Raw genomic sequence first — 17,667 nt, 5'->3', positions numbered from 1 at the left:
GGGTGCGCACCCCCGCCCCCGCTCTGAGATGACTTGCGGTTTTCTAATACAACTGGTGGTCTGAAAAAAAAAAACTATGTGGTTTATTGGTGTTGAAGTAGAGCAAGAGACGAGTGCACCCCCTCCTAAAAAAAATCCTGGATCCGCCCCTGCAAGGCTGTTGATATTGATGGCGTTGTAACAGAGTTTGCCCGTCTGAAGGGTAGACATCTCACCCTTTTCTGGTAACCTATTTGATGGTGTCACTGTTTTACCATTTTCCCCATAAACATGGTACCTTACTGGTAACACTAGAGATGGGTCAAATAATTAAACAACAATTACAGAAAATGCAGGAAATAGTATTTTCGAAACCCTAAATTGAAAAATTTCCCGCAGGAGTATTCTCCCAGGCCCCTACTTTGGAGTGCCCTCCATTCTCTAACTTTTCTTCCCGCGAGCGTACACTTTCAAAATCTCATGCTACACCCCTGCAAACTTGTTATATTTTTTACAATGTTTGTAACACTTCAAGTGTCCAACGTTCTACATCTGCAGTTAAAAATACCGCTTTATTTAGCTGGTCATGGCCACTTTATTCTCCATGTCATATCCTCAGTAATATATTAATTTTTTAGTTTGGTTACAACTAACTTGAAATCATCTTACTGCTGGTTTACCGATCAGAGACATAACACAACAATAATGGTTATAGCATTAAGTGGAGTCCAATTCAGTCTGTAATCAAAAACAAAATCAGATGTACGTGTAGCAGGAGTCCAATTTGTTTAATCCAGTTGGTTTTATTACAGGCTGAATAGGGTGACAAGAAAAGTTCTACCTCGGGAAACACTGAGTTTCTTGGGGAATTAAATTTCACTGTTTCCCTCAGGTCTGCTCAGGACCAGTCACTAAGTGTTAAACGTTACCTTATTTAATCATAACTAACACAAAATTTTGATACTTAAATCAACTTTTTTTGAAAAAACTTAAATCAAAAGATCTTCTGAGAGTATTTCGCTAGATGTGACAAAAAAAAACATTCAAAAGCAAACGAGCAATGGCACCAACTGATGAAATCAGGCCTGCCAATAGCCAATCAGATAAAATTTAGAGAATTTTCTTATAGTTATGACAAGCAGATTTCAGTGATTACAATATTATTCTAAAATCAGTCGTAAAAGGAGATGTGTAACAAATTTTGGCCATTTGGCCACCAAACTGAGTGAAACAAAAATACTGTCAAAAACATTGAAGGAGGGTACATGGTTTGTACAACTTCAGACAAACAAATTTCAAGGATTTTTCAAGGACAAATTACAGTTTTCAAGGACTAAGATTTATTCAATAAAAAAGGCCTTCTTTAACCCCCCTTATATTGGCTAAAACACGTCATGCAGTCATTTACAATTTTCACTTCTTCAGCCATGGTTGATCACATTATTTTATACTACTTTCCACAACGATGCATTGGAAAATGACTGGGTATGACTTGCAATTGCATCTGAGGTACAGAAACAGCATTTAAAATAAAGAAACAGAACTGAGTAACATATTCCTCATGCATAAAAATGTTTTTACACAAGGTAGTGGATTTCAAGGATTTTCCGAGACCTAATAAAGAAATCAAGTACTTTTCAACAACCTTAACCGAATTCAAGGACTTTTCAAGACAACAACTACATTTCAAGACCTTATCAAGATAGTACGAACCATGGGGTAAAATAACAAATACAAAGGAAGGCAATTAAAACGTATTAAAATGGATTCCAATCAGGGGTTTTGAAAATTGTTCAGCATAAGTTCATTGTTGTTGTTTTTCAAAGGTCATTGTTGTTTACACATAGTGCTTAATGTTTGTCATGAAGCTCAGGTTTTGTCATTACTTTCTCAAGCACTTTGTGTTAAACAACAATGAACTTACTTTAAAATGTTATAAGTGATTTCTTTCCTACCTGTAAGTTCTACAAAAGACGAACTTACTCCAACTAACCAACTAATAATAATATGTCTAGTTGAGCAACCTTGACAAGGTGCAAATTAACATCAACATGACATGAAATTGCCTAAAAAAGGTTGTGTTGTTGGTTCGACCCATATCTAAACAAAAGTCGCTAATTGTTGTTTAAAACAAATAAAGCCTTTGAGTGGCTGGAAGGCACTGATAAAGTTTAAAGCAATGTAATGTATGCCTTATTTTACTGTCTACTGGCAATAAATTTGGTTGACAATTCCTACCCAGGAAACCTCAATAAAACAGTGTCATTGGAGCCTCATTGCAAGCCATGATACTCTTAGCAGTGACATTTCAATATCGGTCAAAAAAACAGTAACACGGGCAACAAAAAACGTGCTACTTGTTAAGCAAAATTGCTGCAAAATGAGTTGAAAAGCAATGCCGAACGTTTTACCACCCAGGAAAAAAAACCTTGCAACCTTATTTGATACAGGACAGGTTCGAATGTGGGTTGTAAAACGTGCAACTTGGCTGTTCAATTCATTTTGCAGCAATGTTGCAGACTTGCTTCAAACTTGTTATCAGGAAACTGGACCATACTTTCCATCCCTGTATTATTGACACATTTCTTCTCTGATTCATGGTTAAATACAAGCAACAGAGCTAACTGCCCAGGGCAAAACTTCTGCTTCTTCAGCAAACAATGTCTAAGTAAAAAATATTAACTAAGGCCTGGTTCAAGCATTGCATTTCACATGTGCCAAATCTAATGCTAATGGGGAAAAACTCTTGTTATTAGATTTGGCGCATGTGAAATGTGACGTCTGAACTGGGCCTAACTGTAAATGTCTAAGTAAGCATTAATCCAGTGAGTCCCCACTAAATCCTGCTGGCTGCAAAAGAAAAAAACAAAGACATTCATGAGAAACACATCTCCGTTAAACAGAGACATTATCATGGAAACCATTGACCAACATTTTCCTCTGGTCACCAGATCAATTATAGTTTTATGACCAATCAAAATAGCAGGAAATTCAAATGCCATATTTCCTTGAATGAACAAATGCCTGGGTGCTTATTTAAGATTTATGTCAAAAGGAGGGATGCTTATTGGAAGGAGGGCGCTTAATCGGGGGAGGGGGTGGGGGCGCAATTATTAAGTTTTCCTTTGAACGAAGTGTAAATTTGTTTTGGCCAATTATAAATATTAATAGTCTTTCCTTTGTCAATATAGTCTTTCTTTATGAAGCGTACCGTAGTTAGTCCCCATGCACTTTATGCAGTTTACACACTAATGTATCAGTATGCATGTTTATAAAATATTGATTATCTCATCATCCTTGAGATCATCCTTGCAGGTGGCAGGCGGGGGAGGGGTGGGGTAGGGGTGGGGTGGGGTGGAGGGGGGGTGCTTTTACTTGAGAGGGGCATTTGCCTAGTGGGTGGGTGCTTATTTGGGGGAGAAGATTTATTCAAAGAAATAAGGTGCTTTTGGAACTGGCTGGTAAGGGCACACTCTTGATAACCAAGGTTCTTGACCGTTTCGCCCAACAATAATTTGCCAGTGTATAAATAATTATCCTGCTACTGTTGGCTTGCTGAGAGTTTCCAAATTATAACAACAAGACCTATGAGGGTTAACCATTAGATGGCAAATGTAGTAAAATTAATAAATATCATTAATTTATGGTAAGAAAAGTGGACATCTCACAGAATGACACCACACCAATTTCTACACGAAGTATATTGTCGTAACTTAGAAGCTAAACAAGTGAGTTTGTGTTTTCACTTACGTGTACTTGCTGGACCATAGGGTTAGAGGCCATGGAGGAAAGTTTTTCTAGAAGCTTTTGGAAAGGCTCGTCATCAAGAGTGCTACGAAAGAGCTGCAAAAGCTGTTGTGGTTGACCACACACTGTGACAGCATTAATTAGGTGATTGATACCTTCATCAGTTTCACCTGCAGAAAGACATGTAGAGACCCTTGTTTGGTGATATATGCATTTTATTAAAGGGGCTATATCACAAGGATATTGTTATTTTCCTCTGTAGGTCAATTTTCCACTGAAGTCCTCACTTAGTGCCTTTATACACGACTAACACGACACCAGCATATCCAGCACAAAGGTCACACATCACCTATGGTATGTTAATTACTTTACACCCTTTCCGCGTAATGTGAGTTTGGACAGCCACTGCTGTTAAAGCAGGGCTGTTCTGTGGAACAATTTACCCTCTGATATGAGACAAGCAAAATCTTTGACAAGCTTTTGGCAACCGCTAACTTTCAACCCAAACACAGCATTAAGAGAGAATGAGCTAAGAGAGCAAATGTCCCATGATAATTATTTAAAATCTATTACTTTTTACGTTTGCACGTATGCTGCAAAAAAGTATATAATGTATTTAGTTATATTTGTATTATAAGCCTGATCTTTATCCCTGTACAAATTGAAGTGAAAACATAAGATTCCATTTAGGGCAAGCTCAACTAAAATTAAATACCCTCAGAGAGACAAAAACATACTCTGTGTAGTGGTATAAATAAAAAAATTATAATGATTTAGAGGTAGCACATCCACATAGTGGTTTTTCATCTACCATTCCTGGTCGAACTGGAATCTGAAAATGTTGGTTTTTAATAAGAGAGGAAACTTGGACTAATCAGAGAATAACTTCTCGATGCAAGGGAGAGAACCATCTAAAAACTCATGCCACATGTCACTAGCTTCAACACCTAGTCAACTGGCGGGAGGTGAGTGCTTTGCACAACCCTTGCTCCTTTTTATATCCCCCTAATGGCCAACAAAGGAAGTGCCCTCCCACCCAAAAACAAATGGTGAAAACAGACCTTGATGAATAAGATCTTCTCCTATCTGAATTTCCTCCATGAAAAACTGCTGAACAGCAGCTGCATCATTTCTGTCTGGAATTCGATTCTGCAGCAGCAACAAGCACAATGTTAGACCTTGTAAACAATAGCCTGAGAGCAAGGTCTCCAGAGCACTCTGGTGGCAGGGTGGAAAAAGGAAGGAGAGCTTGTGACTATGTCTCTGGAATTTGAATTCCACCTCCAATTCCCCTGTGGCTCCCCGTCGACTGAACTGCCAAATTTCTGCCAATCAGCGCAAAGCAGAAATGAGCATAAATGTCAACAAACATTTCAAAACATGTGCCAAGGGTAAGGATGTCATTACTAATATCATCTCCACCAATCAGCATTTCGCACTGACTTTTTTGATGCAGATACCGTATTTATTCGAATAAGCGCCCAACCTCGAATTAGCGCCCACCTCGAATAAGCGCCCATCCTAATGGAAGAAAAAGTTAATAAGCCCCCACCCCCTCCTCCTCCCAATCAAACTCAAATAAGCGCTCACCCTCACCCCACCCACTTGAGTGAATAAATTCTAATAAGAGACTTTCCCGAGGACGGAATTTTCTTGAGAGTATTTTACAGAAACCTTGCTTTGTTACTTCTTCGCGTTTTGTTATTAGCATGTATTGTTTTGTTGCAATATAAACATACTTCACTTCCTGAAAATGGTGAAAATTTAATAAGCGCCCAGCCTCGAATAAACGCCCACCTCAAATAAGCGCCCACTCTCAAGGTCCAAAAATTTAATAAGCACCCAGGGCGGTTAATCGAATAAATACAGTATTCAAATTCCAGAGACATAGTTGCAAGCTCTCCTTCCTTTTCCTGCTCTGTCACCAGAGTTTCCTGGAGAGCTTGCTCGCAGGCTATGTAAATAAACATGTCGCTGACACCGAGAATGCAAAAATAATCTTGACACATGCATCACACTTCTTGGTACATTTCTTGTCTTGAATGGAAGATATGACCACATGGTGAGAAATTTTCCTTCCTCTCCTTGAACTTTCATGCCATCCCTAGTAATTAAACTCCAAGAACATTGGCCAACATTTTATTTTGAAAAATCATGTGTGGTTAATCATTGTGTCAGATGAAATTTAAAAAATGCAACTTCACTTTCTGAGACGTCACTGACATCATCATCATTGTGATTGCTTAAACACCCCATGGATCAAAGGATGCCTACCCTTTTGTTTGTACTAGTTATAATACAATATTAGTATGTCTCATTAAATGGTGACAAGTGAAAATTATTAGGATTTGGACAAAACACAAGTGAAGTTATTCGCTAATTTCAAGAGTATACCATTTGATTACCTATCAATATCATTTTTGTCCTGCTGATATTTTTAATTTACAGTGAAATGAATCTTCTTGTAAAAATAACTCCATGACAGCTACAATCAATACGAGTTGAACGTTTCCAAGCCGCTATGTTGTTTTCAGCTGAAATACAGTGAGAATGTTACGTATGTGGAATTATACTGTACCCATATATCCACAGTTGTGGCCTGGTACAAGTAACGTGGCGGCTTGACTCGTTTTCATGTTTCGTGTTTCATGGTAGTTATCAGGAGAAAATTAAGTTTTGACATAATCAGTGCAGTTTTGGACAGATAGCTGTCCATGCTACATTCTAGGTCAGATAGCTTTATATCTCCAGAAAGTAATTTGTGGAAAAAAAATAAGACTTCACTGGTACATGTACGGTTGCTTTTCTGGTAACGGGAGCGGAAGTAGTGCAATTTTTGACCATAAAAGAGTCCATGCCATGCATTTTTTATTCGTGTTTAAAAATTAAATGAAAAAAAAGGGAGGGGAAATTTTAGGCGACCACTATTTGCCCTCTGGCAACCAAAAATTTATACTTGATTGCCAGTTGGCACCTGTATTAAAAGTTAATTTTGAACCCTGTGGGTGTGCAAATTACATTCACAATCTCAGGCTATTGACATTGTTCATCAAATTTATTATAGATTGAGAACCATAATAAATATTCATCAACCATAATATCAATATTATAGAGATAACCTCAGCCCCCAAATAAACACCAGGATTTTAGTCGTCTAATACCTGTGATTGGTGGTTTGTGGAGATTAAATTATGTAACATTCTGAGTGAAAAATTCCCTTGGGAGCTAGAATCAGAAGTAACCAAATAGAAAATGAAACCTGCTGACAATTTGTGAAAACACATGCGCACTACAGAGTTTATAAATGTAAATAGTAGAGACTTCATATACTTTCAACCCGAACTAATTCTTATAGCTAGAATTTTTAAGAGTTTACCTACCCTTAATTCTTCCATGGAAGATTCTTGTTGTGCTTGCTTTGCTTTGCGCCGTCCTGAAAAAAAAAAAAAATTAGTTATCGACAAGTTTTTGCAGTGACTTTGATAGTCATTTAATGATCAACTTTCTGAAGTTGACATCTTTGTAAGCTGACATCCTTGTAATTCAAAAACTTTACAGACACTTGCAGACGTCACTTTCACTCAGTCTGCATTTTTCATTAAATTGTTGCTTTACCAATGAAATCATTGCATTTCAAGACTTGTTTTCTGAGGTAACCCTACTATCACGCATTGACATCAGAAACAAAACGTAAAAAGGAACAACTATAATAAGCAAGACAAAAACTCTGAAGTACATGCAGCACACTTTTGAGCAGATTTTGTTTGCTGTCATCACACAACTTACGTTGTCAAACTTGACCAGAATGGGAATGTGATTGTCTCCTTAATCTTTAAGGTAATTGTTTCATCAAATGTGGAGAACATGGTGACTTGGATTTTCATCAGAAATACCCATAGCAAGTCTTAACTATTGGCCAGCAAGCAGCCATTATATCAAATGTCTGCATCAATCTGATGTTGAGGCACCAGGTAGATTGCTCAGTGGCTCAGCTCACTGAAGAAAACTGTGCAAGACAGTGGAGAGCACTCACAATTTTGGCAAGTTAAAGAAATTACTTTCAAGATAAATCATAAAGAATGAGAATTTAGCCTTGAATTTACCTGTTTTAGACAATTTTGAAAGCATTATTTGAATTGAAGTCCGACCTTTAAGCTGGTTTTCCAGCTTTAATGTGCATTTAGAAAATTATTCATTACCAAAGATTTAGCAATATTCCACAAATGCGCGTTGGCTATAATCATATCTTATTATCTAAACACCAATGAAATACCAGGTGAGCTTTCACGCGAAAACTTGATATCTTCATATGTGAAAATAACATATGTTAGCTTCACATGTGAAAATATCACCATTGCTATGGCTACATAATAAATCGCACCTTTCACACCAAAAAACTATTAAAGTGAAATGGTTTGGTAGTTCATTGGTGTTTATATAATAAATAGAACATTATGTGGCAGCTTGGGGATAAGAAATTTCTCTTCTTGAGTTGAAAAAATATTTCACGAGTGAGCACAGCGAACGAGTGAAATATTTTTCAACACTTGTAGAGAAATTTCGTATCGCCGCACGCCTGAGTGGAATAATTGTTTTATTAAAAACGCCCACAAAGTATGGAGAATTCTTCCCGACTTTGTTTGTAAAAACAACCGATTTTCAGCTTGTTTTTAATTTTGAGTAGACACCTACAGTTACCATATTTGGTGAGCATGGCATAATGGCTCATATACCATGGTGGCTAAGCCAATCAGATCTCTAGAATTGCTCTAGAATTATCCAATGATTCAGTTTTTAATATTTCATTAAAATTAGCGTGTAATCAGCTCATTTTTATCATGTGAGCGTCATTGACAGATTAGAAAAGAAGACATAAAATGCATGTCACTCAGGCAAACCAAGGACATTACATCACCAGGCCGGTGCTTGAAGGTGAAACTGTGCAAAAATCTGCGTCACTGTTTCTTCCAAAATGATATTAGAAGGTATGTAAAATACTATAGACATCTACAACATTACATGTACAACTGGAGAACTTCATGCTATATAGCAAATATTTATGACCTTACTTTCGCGTAATTTTTGCTTGAACAGTGGGTCGCTCCTTCGTTTCCTGTCAAAGTAGATGCAGTACCCGAGAAAAAATGTGCCACATATGCCAGCTACAATCCCTGCTATTAATCTAGAACTCATTTTTAAGACCGTTGTCAAAGTAGAAAACAAGAATACACTGCACAGAACAAGACGAAAATTGCTGCTAATACGATCACGTTGCGCTGACTGCGCGGCTGCTCAGTCGGAGTATCTTCCCAGTCTCCTTTGCGCGATTGTCGAGCGACAAAGGATAGCAGGGGGTGTATGGTGCAGGGCGGATAAAGGTTTATCCGCCCTGGTATGGTGCTTTGGGCATCCGTGCGACATAATAAAGGATTTGAATGGGAATTCAGGTAAAAGATTCAAGAAGATAAATACTAGAATTTTTAATAAAATACACCAAGAGCCATAGTGGCTTTTGAATACACCTTATCTTATTTACTTTGATTGTTTTTCTTTGCTGTGATGGAAACTCGGGGTTAAAGGGAATCGCTTAATCGACAAGCTTAATCGACAAGCATCATCTTCGGAGTCGAAGTGAGTTGTACCACGTCAGTTGATGGTATTAAATTCTGGTTATTGACCTGATTGGTCAATTAAGTGGCGTTGTTATTGGTCTTCTCTGCAGTAAAGCCGCGATGAATATATGATTGAAGTCGGTATTAATGAAACAGGCACAAAAATCATATATTTTAATAATTAGATCGTTTCAGAAGTGCGGTTTATTCCGGGGAATACTCATGAAAGTTTTATATGGGGAGGTTCCGCCCCGAGGTCCAAACCCTTACCCTTTATATACAATTTTTAACAGAAAAGGTACCCCTTTCAGACATCTTCTATTGACAAATGATACCTATTTCACATACCTAGTTGAGAACTTTGCATCCCTTTAACTGCTGTTTGTTGATGCACTGTCTCCTAAATATGAATAAATCACAAAACCAACGTTTTCTTGACATTTTTACTGCCATACTAGTGCATCTGTTGGCCCTTTTAACGGATTTTTACAAACCGAAATGACAGATTTTCCTACCCTTTCTTATACTTCTGCCATTTAGTGAAATCCCTGCCTTTTCATACACCTGAAGCCTGAAAAAGGTACCCTCTCGGGCGGAGCCTCCCCGCACAGGCCAATATAGGTAGTACTCCCTCGCTGGGAGTTTATCAAATAGTTGGAGAAGGAAGCGCACCCGGGGAGGGTACTTGGGTTAATGTTTGCTAGGTAAGTGCCGCTGGCCTCTCAGAGCCCCTACCCCAACAGTAGTCTATTTTTCATATGTAGCCAATTATAGACCCCGTCTTAGTCACTTTTATGAAAATGTAATTTTCGTGATTCCAACTTAGTCATTTTCTATTTACCTTGTCAATGTGGTTTCAGGAACGGAATGTAATGCGGCAGGAGCCCATTAGAATGCGGTCAATGCGAGCTTATTGTTAAATTTAATAAACAACAACTTTCTGATTTTTTTAACCGAGAATCTTCCCATTTTGAATCCTTGTTTACCCCAAAGATCCGAAAATTTGCGACCCCATTCTAGTAACTCTGTTGAAATGCGACTCCATCATAATCACCCCAGTCGTGAAAATGCAACCCCATCCAGCGGCACATCCCCATTAGCCTCTTGTAAGGGAGTACCTCCCCTGGGGAAGCGCAGAATTGAGAATTCTGGCGCTGTCTGAGGCATCTCACAACAACAACACCAAAAGCTTTATTTGCATGACCATAAAGAAATTACAGTACTGCAAAAGCTATTAGTCTAAATTTAAGTACTAATTTGACTAATATGTACGTGCAAAACATTATAAAACGTTATAGTTCTCATTCATTCATTCATTGATATTAATTTGGTTCTTAATTCAAAGTTTTGCCAGATAAATGAAACTAATTGACAGTTAATTAAATAATCAGAAGAATTCATAAGAAGAGATATTAAAGTATCGTGTGAAAGTGATTTGAAGTCAGGTATTTTAGTTTCTAGTTTGGAGAAAAATATGTCTCTGATCTGAGAATAAGCCTTACAATCTAGTAAGAAATGATTTTCATCTTCGATTTTGTTACTTGTACAAAAGCATCTCAGTATGTCCTCATTCGTGACGTTATGAGACCGGTTCACGCGGACGTTGACCTCAGCTTCGTCACGCGTTACTCTGTCAAGAAAAACGTGGGCGTGACGAATGAAGCCGTGACGACGCTAAAAGAACACGCTGCCTGATTTGGACCGGACATTGTGACGTCACGTGCCCGAAATTTGGACTTTCGTCCTGCAGGAGCCGATTACTCCTGCGTCCGAAAAGAGATCGGCCTTTTGAAAGCATTATACGCCTAAATAACTGTTAAAACTGTTATTTAATCTACACTTAGACTGTTCACAGTCCCCTATTTTTTCGTGAGATCGTTGAGATATAGCGCGTCTTACCGTTAATGACCGAGGGGGCGGGCGTTGGGGATTATAGCTCTAGGGGGAGGTGGGCGAGAAACTATTTTACTCGCTTCCTCCCAAACCGCCCCCTACCCCTAAGTAGTTTTGACACTTACGCAAGATGGCAGCCCGAAACGCAAAGCCCTCGATCTCGACGATCTTACGGAAAAATAGAGGACTGTGAACAGTCTAATCTACGCTTGCCATTTGTCAGCAAAAAAGAAACACTCGAGATAAAATAAAACAAAACAAAAAATACATCCGTATACTGTCTATAGCGCTGTCAAGTTCTTTTCACGATTATTTCAATCGATAACCAATCGCACGTGATCGCTTTCTACGTTTGGACCCTCGCTCAGTGGACTTCAGTGTTGTAAAGAAAGTTCAGTCTAATTTCATGAGCGTCGTGTCACGCCTAAAAGTGTGCGAGGAAAATTAACCAGTACACTTGTGATACAAAAACAGAGCGGAACTCAGTTTCAGTAGCCAGGGTAAATATCTTTGCTTTCTTCATTTCTACAAGTTTCATTCTGAAAAGAAGATTTAAGGAAAAAGATGGGAGCATGCATACTGCTTTTGTAAGGGATACATTTCCTATAGAGGTGCTTTGAAGTCTGGGATTATATTTTTTAACTTTTATTTCCAGACAATTTTTCTCCCACGTGTAGTCGCTATAGGCCATAGCATTAACTTTTTCAGAATTCAAGATATTTAGCATGTTTAGGTACTCAAAATTTTCCAAATTTGCCTTGTACGCGCTTTGAGCAACTGAGGCGAAGGCCAAAGGCATGCTGGGTATTGGGGATGCCATTGGGGATTTCGATGATCACGTGGTAACTTAACACAAAAGTGCTGCGCTTGCGTTCAATTCTTCGGTTTGTACGGAAGGGACGTTCGAAGATATTACATCATTAACAAGCAATTCCCTGCTTTAAAATGTATTCCTTTGTGGTCTTTTATCATGACAGAACGTATTTTCTAAACGTTTTTGCCAAAAAGAGAGGAATTTAGAGAACCTGGATCGCTTTTACGGCCAAGAAATTGCTAACACACTGCGAAAGCGTAGAGGAGATTCCCCTCTTCAATACAGGTATGAGCCGAATTCGCGAAATCAATCGTCTTTTAATTGTACTTGCTTTTAGTCTTCTCGTTATTAATTATTTCGTTTGGTTGACCTATTTGAAAACTTACCTCGTAAATGAAATGTTCTTGACAAGCTATACTCCTTTTATGGCCAGTGTAAAACAGAGACACATTGGCGCTGATCATCTAAAATGTTTCACCGCGTTCCAATATTTTGTTGAGCCTCTTTTCGGAAGTTCCGAACATTTTTTTTTGCGAGTAGAAATTTGCCTGTACCTGCGAAGAATATTTAGCGTTTCTCATACAGGTTAAAAAAGTAAAAAATAAACGTGCGAGTGCGAATTTCACAAAAGTATTCGCCGCTTCGAAGAAAACAGTCGATGGGTGGTTGTAAATTAAATATGGCCGTCAATATATCTTCCTGTGTATGAACGTCATTGCTTTTATTTTAGAAATTTCCCTTTTTTCGTTTGGATTTGATATAGTTTGTTTCACCACGTAAGATCAACATAGAAAGATGTTATTTTAAAACTGAAATTTGCAGAATTGCCTCTTTTAGATCGTTACATTTCTTTTTTCCTGCAATTTTTATGTCGTTGACCGTGTATACGGTGCCCGCGCAATTTGCCTTGGGCAGCTGCACCCAAGAAATATAAAATTCCTCGTTCTAAAGGAAGATTGTGAGCAATTTTTAATTTTTTATGCACACTTAATACGGCGGAAATCTTAAATTATCTCTTGTTTAACAAGAACAACAAATATTGTTTTGCCTGGGTCTACAGTTTCGTGTTGGAACAAGTTTTGCTGTAATAATTTCAATAATTTGTAGAATAGCATTTGTCACTATCAGTCAGAGTTAGCTGAAGGGAGGGGCTAAATTTTTTTAATACTGTACCTTTAAAGAGTGAAAAAAAGACACGATTTTGATGACTAGTGAATTGATAACCTCAACTGTATGGGTTTCTATATAACATATCATAACGTAATACCCAAGAACCACTTGACTATTAAAGCCACCAGTAAATTTTGTTGAAACCAAGCTTAAATGAATATTTTGTTCTTTCATTCCATAAACTGTCAAAGAAATTATTTATATTAAAAGGAAAAAGATTTTTTATGGCAATTGTGCCTAAAAACAATTAATGTGTGAGTGTGGCTGCAGCCTGTGGTCATCTTTGCCAGAGACAAAGAAACAACTGGAAATAAATCTGCATTCACAAGCTAGTGCATCTGTACATATGTACACACACACACTTTATTGTTTTTACCATAAATTTACAAAATTTGGCATGCCTACAGCAAGCAGTGGCCAATCTGGGCGGGTCATGCAAATTACAAGGAGTCAGGGAGAAACATACTGTATCTTGTTTGTCTTTCTCTTTCTCTAGAAATATTGGGGCTCAAGTATGTCATATACAGAAATCAAATAAGGTAAATGTAAATGTAGTTTTAGAGCTAGAAAAAAACCAAGAATCCAGATGGAGTTCTGGTGATTTAGTTACTGTGTGGCATTAAATTTTTCCAAGAGTTTGTAATTTACAAATGGATAGTTTGTTTGTGTTGTGCAGGTAGTTACTTTTTGTAATTGGCAAGATTGGCTTTTCTTGCTGGGAATGAGTTTTGTCAGAAAAGTACTATAAATCCTCTATTAAGCCCCAAAAGAGACAGAGGGCTTATCAAAGAAGAGTGGGCCCATTTAATGTAGAAGAGACAATGGTATCAGTTCTCCATAAAGAACTAGATACAAAGAGGAAAATAAAGCTCAAGTACAAGAACATTGGAGGTCTTGCAGCCGAGGATCAGGATCAAGTCCAAAATTCCAGTTGGTAATTTAACAAACCATCCCTGATCAGTCCACACAAAGTTTTACTGTCTTATTGATCAATACAGTCTATCAATAGTGAAGAATAGTTAGGGGAGGAGAGGAGGGTTTATTAACTTTCTTCCCTCGAAAAGGGGAGGCCTACTAGAATAGAGGGAGGGGGCTTATTTGAGAGGGGGGCCTAATAGAGGAATCACGGTATTTATAACATTTGTTAAGCAAGTATGTGATCAATATACCAGGGAAACAACATCAAAGTGTGAAATATGTCACACTTAAAAATTACTGTTAGCAGTAGTGTCTGAATTGTTGATTGCTCTGATTTTTATGGGTTTTCCACTGTGTCAAGCAGAGTTCAATTTCACACAGTCAAAATTGTCTGTAGCTGTTTTCAAACCTACAGTGATACTATTATTCACAAATTTTCTAACTGAATATTTTTTTGCGCTTAAAGGTATAATTAACAGTTTTTCAATGAGGCTGAGTATGACAACCCCAAAGATCAGCATACATTATTCTTCACATCACACAGAAGCTGAATTCAAAAATTGTTGTATCATCCATTCAAAATTTTTCTAAGTTCCTAACAAACTTACTTCCTTGTAGACGTTCTTCAAAACTGTGGCCTATCTCTTGGCATAAAAAGTAATTAACATCCATTGAGCAATATGTCTTGCATTTCTTCTGTGCAGTTTTAGTCAGAAATTTAGCTATTTCATCTTTGGATAGCCATGAACGCCATTTTTAAGTTCACCATTACCATCAATCAATCTCACTTCCTGGCAAGTAAAGTAGATTGGAGCCAATAAGAAAAGGCAAAATATTTTGAACAAATAACAACATTAGATGTCATATCACCTCTAAATGTTTCTTCCTTTCACATTAAATATTAGAGTTTATTGACAGTATTCTGTGTGTTGTTATTTTGTCATGTAGGTTTTAGCATGTCAGGAAAAGAGGACAGCAACAATCCACTACCTTTTAACATGGACAGTTCTATGAATCCAGCAGGAATGTTTGGTTTTATACCCATGCCTGTCCCAGTGTTTACTCCTCCAGTGATGCCTGTAAGAATGATGCCACCATTCTGGCCTCCAAACAGTGGCTCTTTTATGCAGCAATACATGGAAGCTATGAGCTCAGGAATGGCACAGGTGATACACCAATCCAGTGTAACTCGAAATGAGTCATCAACTAGAGCAATGTCAAAAGGGGATACTACTTCTGTGCATGTGGCTGCACCAGTTAGTACGACTACTGTAGAGAATGTAAGCAGTGAAAGTGCACAGAATTCCCTAGCAGGTCCCAGCAAAAGAACCATTGCTGAACAGCCACAGTTTCCTCACCCCATGTTGTATCCCACGTTTGGTGGATTGGTGCCATTTGCACCATACTTTCCCTATTTTAACATGCCAGGGAATGGATTTGCCAACAAACAAAGCAAAGATTCTGAAAGCCAATCCACACAATCCCAACAGATTAAGGACGTCCAAGGTAATGATGAGTTCGAAAAAAAGAACGCCAAAGAACAGCAACCACTATCTGAATATGGAACAAAGCGAGAGGACATTTTAGAAAGAAAGCCAGTTGTGAAGTCTTCTGAAATGCCTCCAACGGACAGTAACAAACAGGAAATCAGTGAGGAAAACTCTACAGAAATGGATGTTGCTCAAATTCTCATCAATTTTATGCCTGTGCCCATTATTGGTGGTGTTAAACAGGACAAAACACATTATCCTGAGAAAAATACTGATGTTTCTGCCAAAGAGAAAGAAAATCAAACAAATGAAAATGTTCTTGGTTCTACTCCTACAAATGTAAGTAAAGAAAGCCATGTTGCAGCTGTCCAAACATCTTCCTTTGACAATGCTAAACCTGAGAAAGTCAATTCAGTACCATATGTTGCTACTTCAAGCAGTAAGTTAGCCACAGCAAAGGATACCTGTGGAAGTGCTTCTCTCATTATGAAAAGTGCTACTCCAGAGGGAGTGGAAGAAAGTTCCAAAACACTGTCAAGTGTAAAGATGCCAGAAATACAATCATGTAACAATAATTACCTCCTAAATGGTAATTCTGCAGTGTGTGAACGTTTCACACAAAAACATGATGTTGAACCGAGTGACTCAGTGACTTCCAGCTCTGTTATACTTTTGGTTTCTTCAAACAATAATTATTCTACTAGTTTAACACAGGCTACCCAACCAAGTACAGAAACATACATGTATGTCAAGAACAAGTCTCAGACGGATATCCATGTAATAGAAGATAAAGCAGTCAAGGTCATAGAAACATCTTCCGAATCACAGGAGTATGAACAGAGAACTGTTTTAAATGATCAAAATGTGATTCCCACAGTTGATGATCTTCTCAAGGGAGATTTAGGAAGTGACAAGTCGGTGTACAAATGTGAAGTGTGTGCGCAGCTGTTTAGGAGTTCCCTTGGTCTTCAGAAACATCTAGAATTCCACATGGATGACGGACAGCATTATACCTGTACAATTTGTTTTCAGCCATTCAGAGAAGCAAAAAGCCTTGATGACCACATTGCCCTTCATATGAGGAACCGGCCACACAAATGTACTTTTTGCCCTAAGGCTTTCCGAGATCCTGGCTCTCTTCAAAAACATGTCCGTGTTCACACTGGTGAAAAGCCATACAAGTGCACAAGTTGTTATCAATCGTTTGCTGAGTACAGCTCTTTAAGAAAACATCTACGTGTACACACTGGTGAACAGCCATATCGCTGCCAGTATTGTGACAAGGCATTTTCAATCTCTGGAAATCTTCAAAGACACGTGCTTATACATACAGGTGAAAGGCCTTACAAGTGCAGCTTTTGCCCAAAAGCTTTCAATAATCCTAGTCACCTGAGAAGACATGTTAAAAATTTACATTTTAAGGGTGAAGCAACCACTGGTGTTGTTGAAGATATGATATCAGCTATCCACGGTGAAGCTACTGCTCAAGTTAAAACCTCTTTCAGAGTTGATCATGAGGCGGAAACAGAGGGACAAAGAATGGAAATTTCTCAGGAGGAGGAATCAGTCATGGTAAAGTAACTCTTTTGATCCTAAACATTGTGGACCATTTCAGATCTGCAGTTTAGACAAGGCTCTAGCCAGATTGCAAAAAGAAATAATTCTTGAATTCAAGTACTGCATTTGTATGTGTAATCAAATGGTGATGAGTGAAATTAGGGAATAATTTCACGCGCGTTTTGTCCAAATCCTTATAATTTTCCAAGCCATTATTAGGCGAGGGAAATTATCAGGATTTGGACAAAACGCAAGTGAAATTATTCCCTAATTTCACGAGTATACCATTTGATTACCTATTAATATCATGGGTGACGAATTACGTCAGCAGTCTTTGATTTTTGACATGTTTATCCTGGATCGTATTGATCGAGAACTCCTGCACTCTCGCGAAGGTTTAGAGCTTAAATTTGGCTTAAGTTCAGAGTTTTTCGACAAAATACCTGTTAGAATCCCTCTTGATGTGCTCTTTCGTGTGTTCAGGTTT

General features: G+C 38.0%; 2 protein-coding genes across 4 annotated transcripts; one reads left to right on the top strand and one right to left on the bottom strand.

Annotated features, from left to right (window-relative positions):
• Positions 1-1,296: 1,296 nt before the first annotated feature.
• Positions 1,297-9,027, bottom strand: LOC140944139 (mitochondrial import receptor subunit TOM20 homolog). Its single transcript, XM_073393263.1, has 5 exons — positions 8,796-9,027; positions 7,107-7,159; positions 4,788-4,875; positions 3,730-3,896; positions 1,297-2,829 (listed from the first exon to the last, which is right to left on the bottom strand). The coding sequence occupies exons 1-5, from the start codon at positions 8,917-8,919 to the stop codon at positions 2,797-2,799; spliced, it is 465 nt and encodes a 154-aa protein (XP_073249364.1). The 5' UTR covers positions 8,920-9,027; the 3' UTR covers positions 1,297-2,796.
• LOC140944137 (uncharacterized) lies at positions 8,574-17,308 on the top strand. 3 transcript variants are annotated; one of them, XM_073393261.1, is made up of 3 exons: positions 12,110-12,330; positions 13,712-13,754; positions 15,082-17,308. In XM_073393261.1, exon 3 carries the CDS (start codon positions 15,090-15,092, stop codon positions 17,202-17,204), a length of 2,115 nt encoding a protein of 704 aa, XP_073249362.1. In that variant the 5' UTR covers positions 12,110-12,330; positions 13,712-13,754; positions 15,082-15,089; the 3' UTR covers positions 17,205-17,308. The 3 variants fall into 3 exon arrangements, with proteins under 3 accessions (XP_073249361.1, XP_073249362.1, XP_073249363.1); XM_073393260.1 differs by lacking the exons at positions 12,110-12,330; positions 13,712-13,754 and adding an exon at positions 8,574-8,711; XM_073393262.1 differs by lacking the exon at positions 13,712-13,754.
• The last annotated feature ends 359 nt before the right edge of the window (positions 17,309-17,667 follow it).

Source organism: Porites lutea, chromosome 7 (assembly GCF_958299795.1).
Source record: "Porites lutea chromosome 7, jaPorLute2.1, whole genome shotgun sequence".
NCBI classification, from domain to species: Eukaryota; Metazoa; Cnidaria; class Anthozoa; order Scleractinia; family Poritidae; genus Porites; species Porites lutea.
This window is presented reverse-complemented; position numbering and strand designations above follow the sequence as displayed.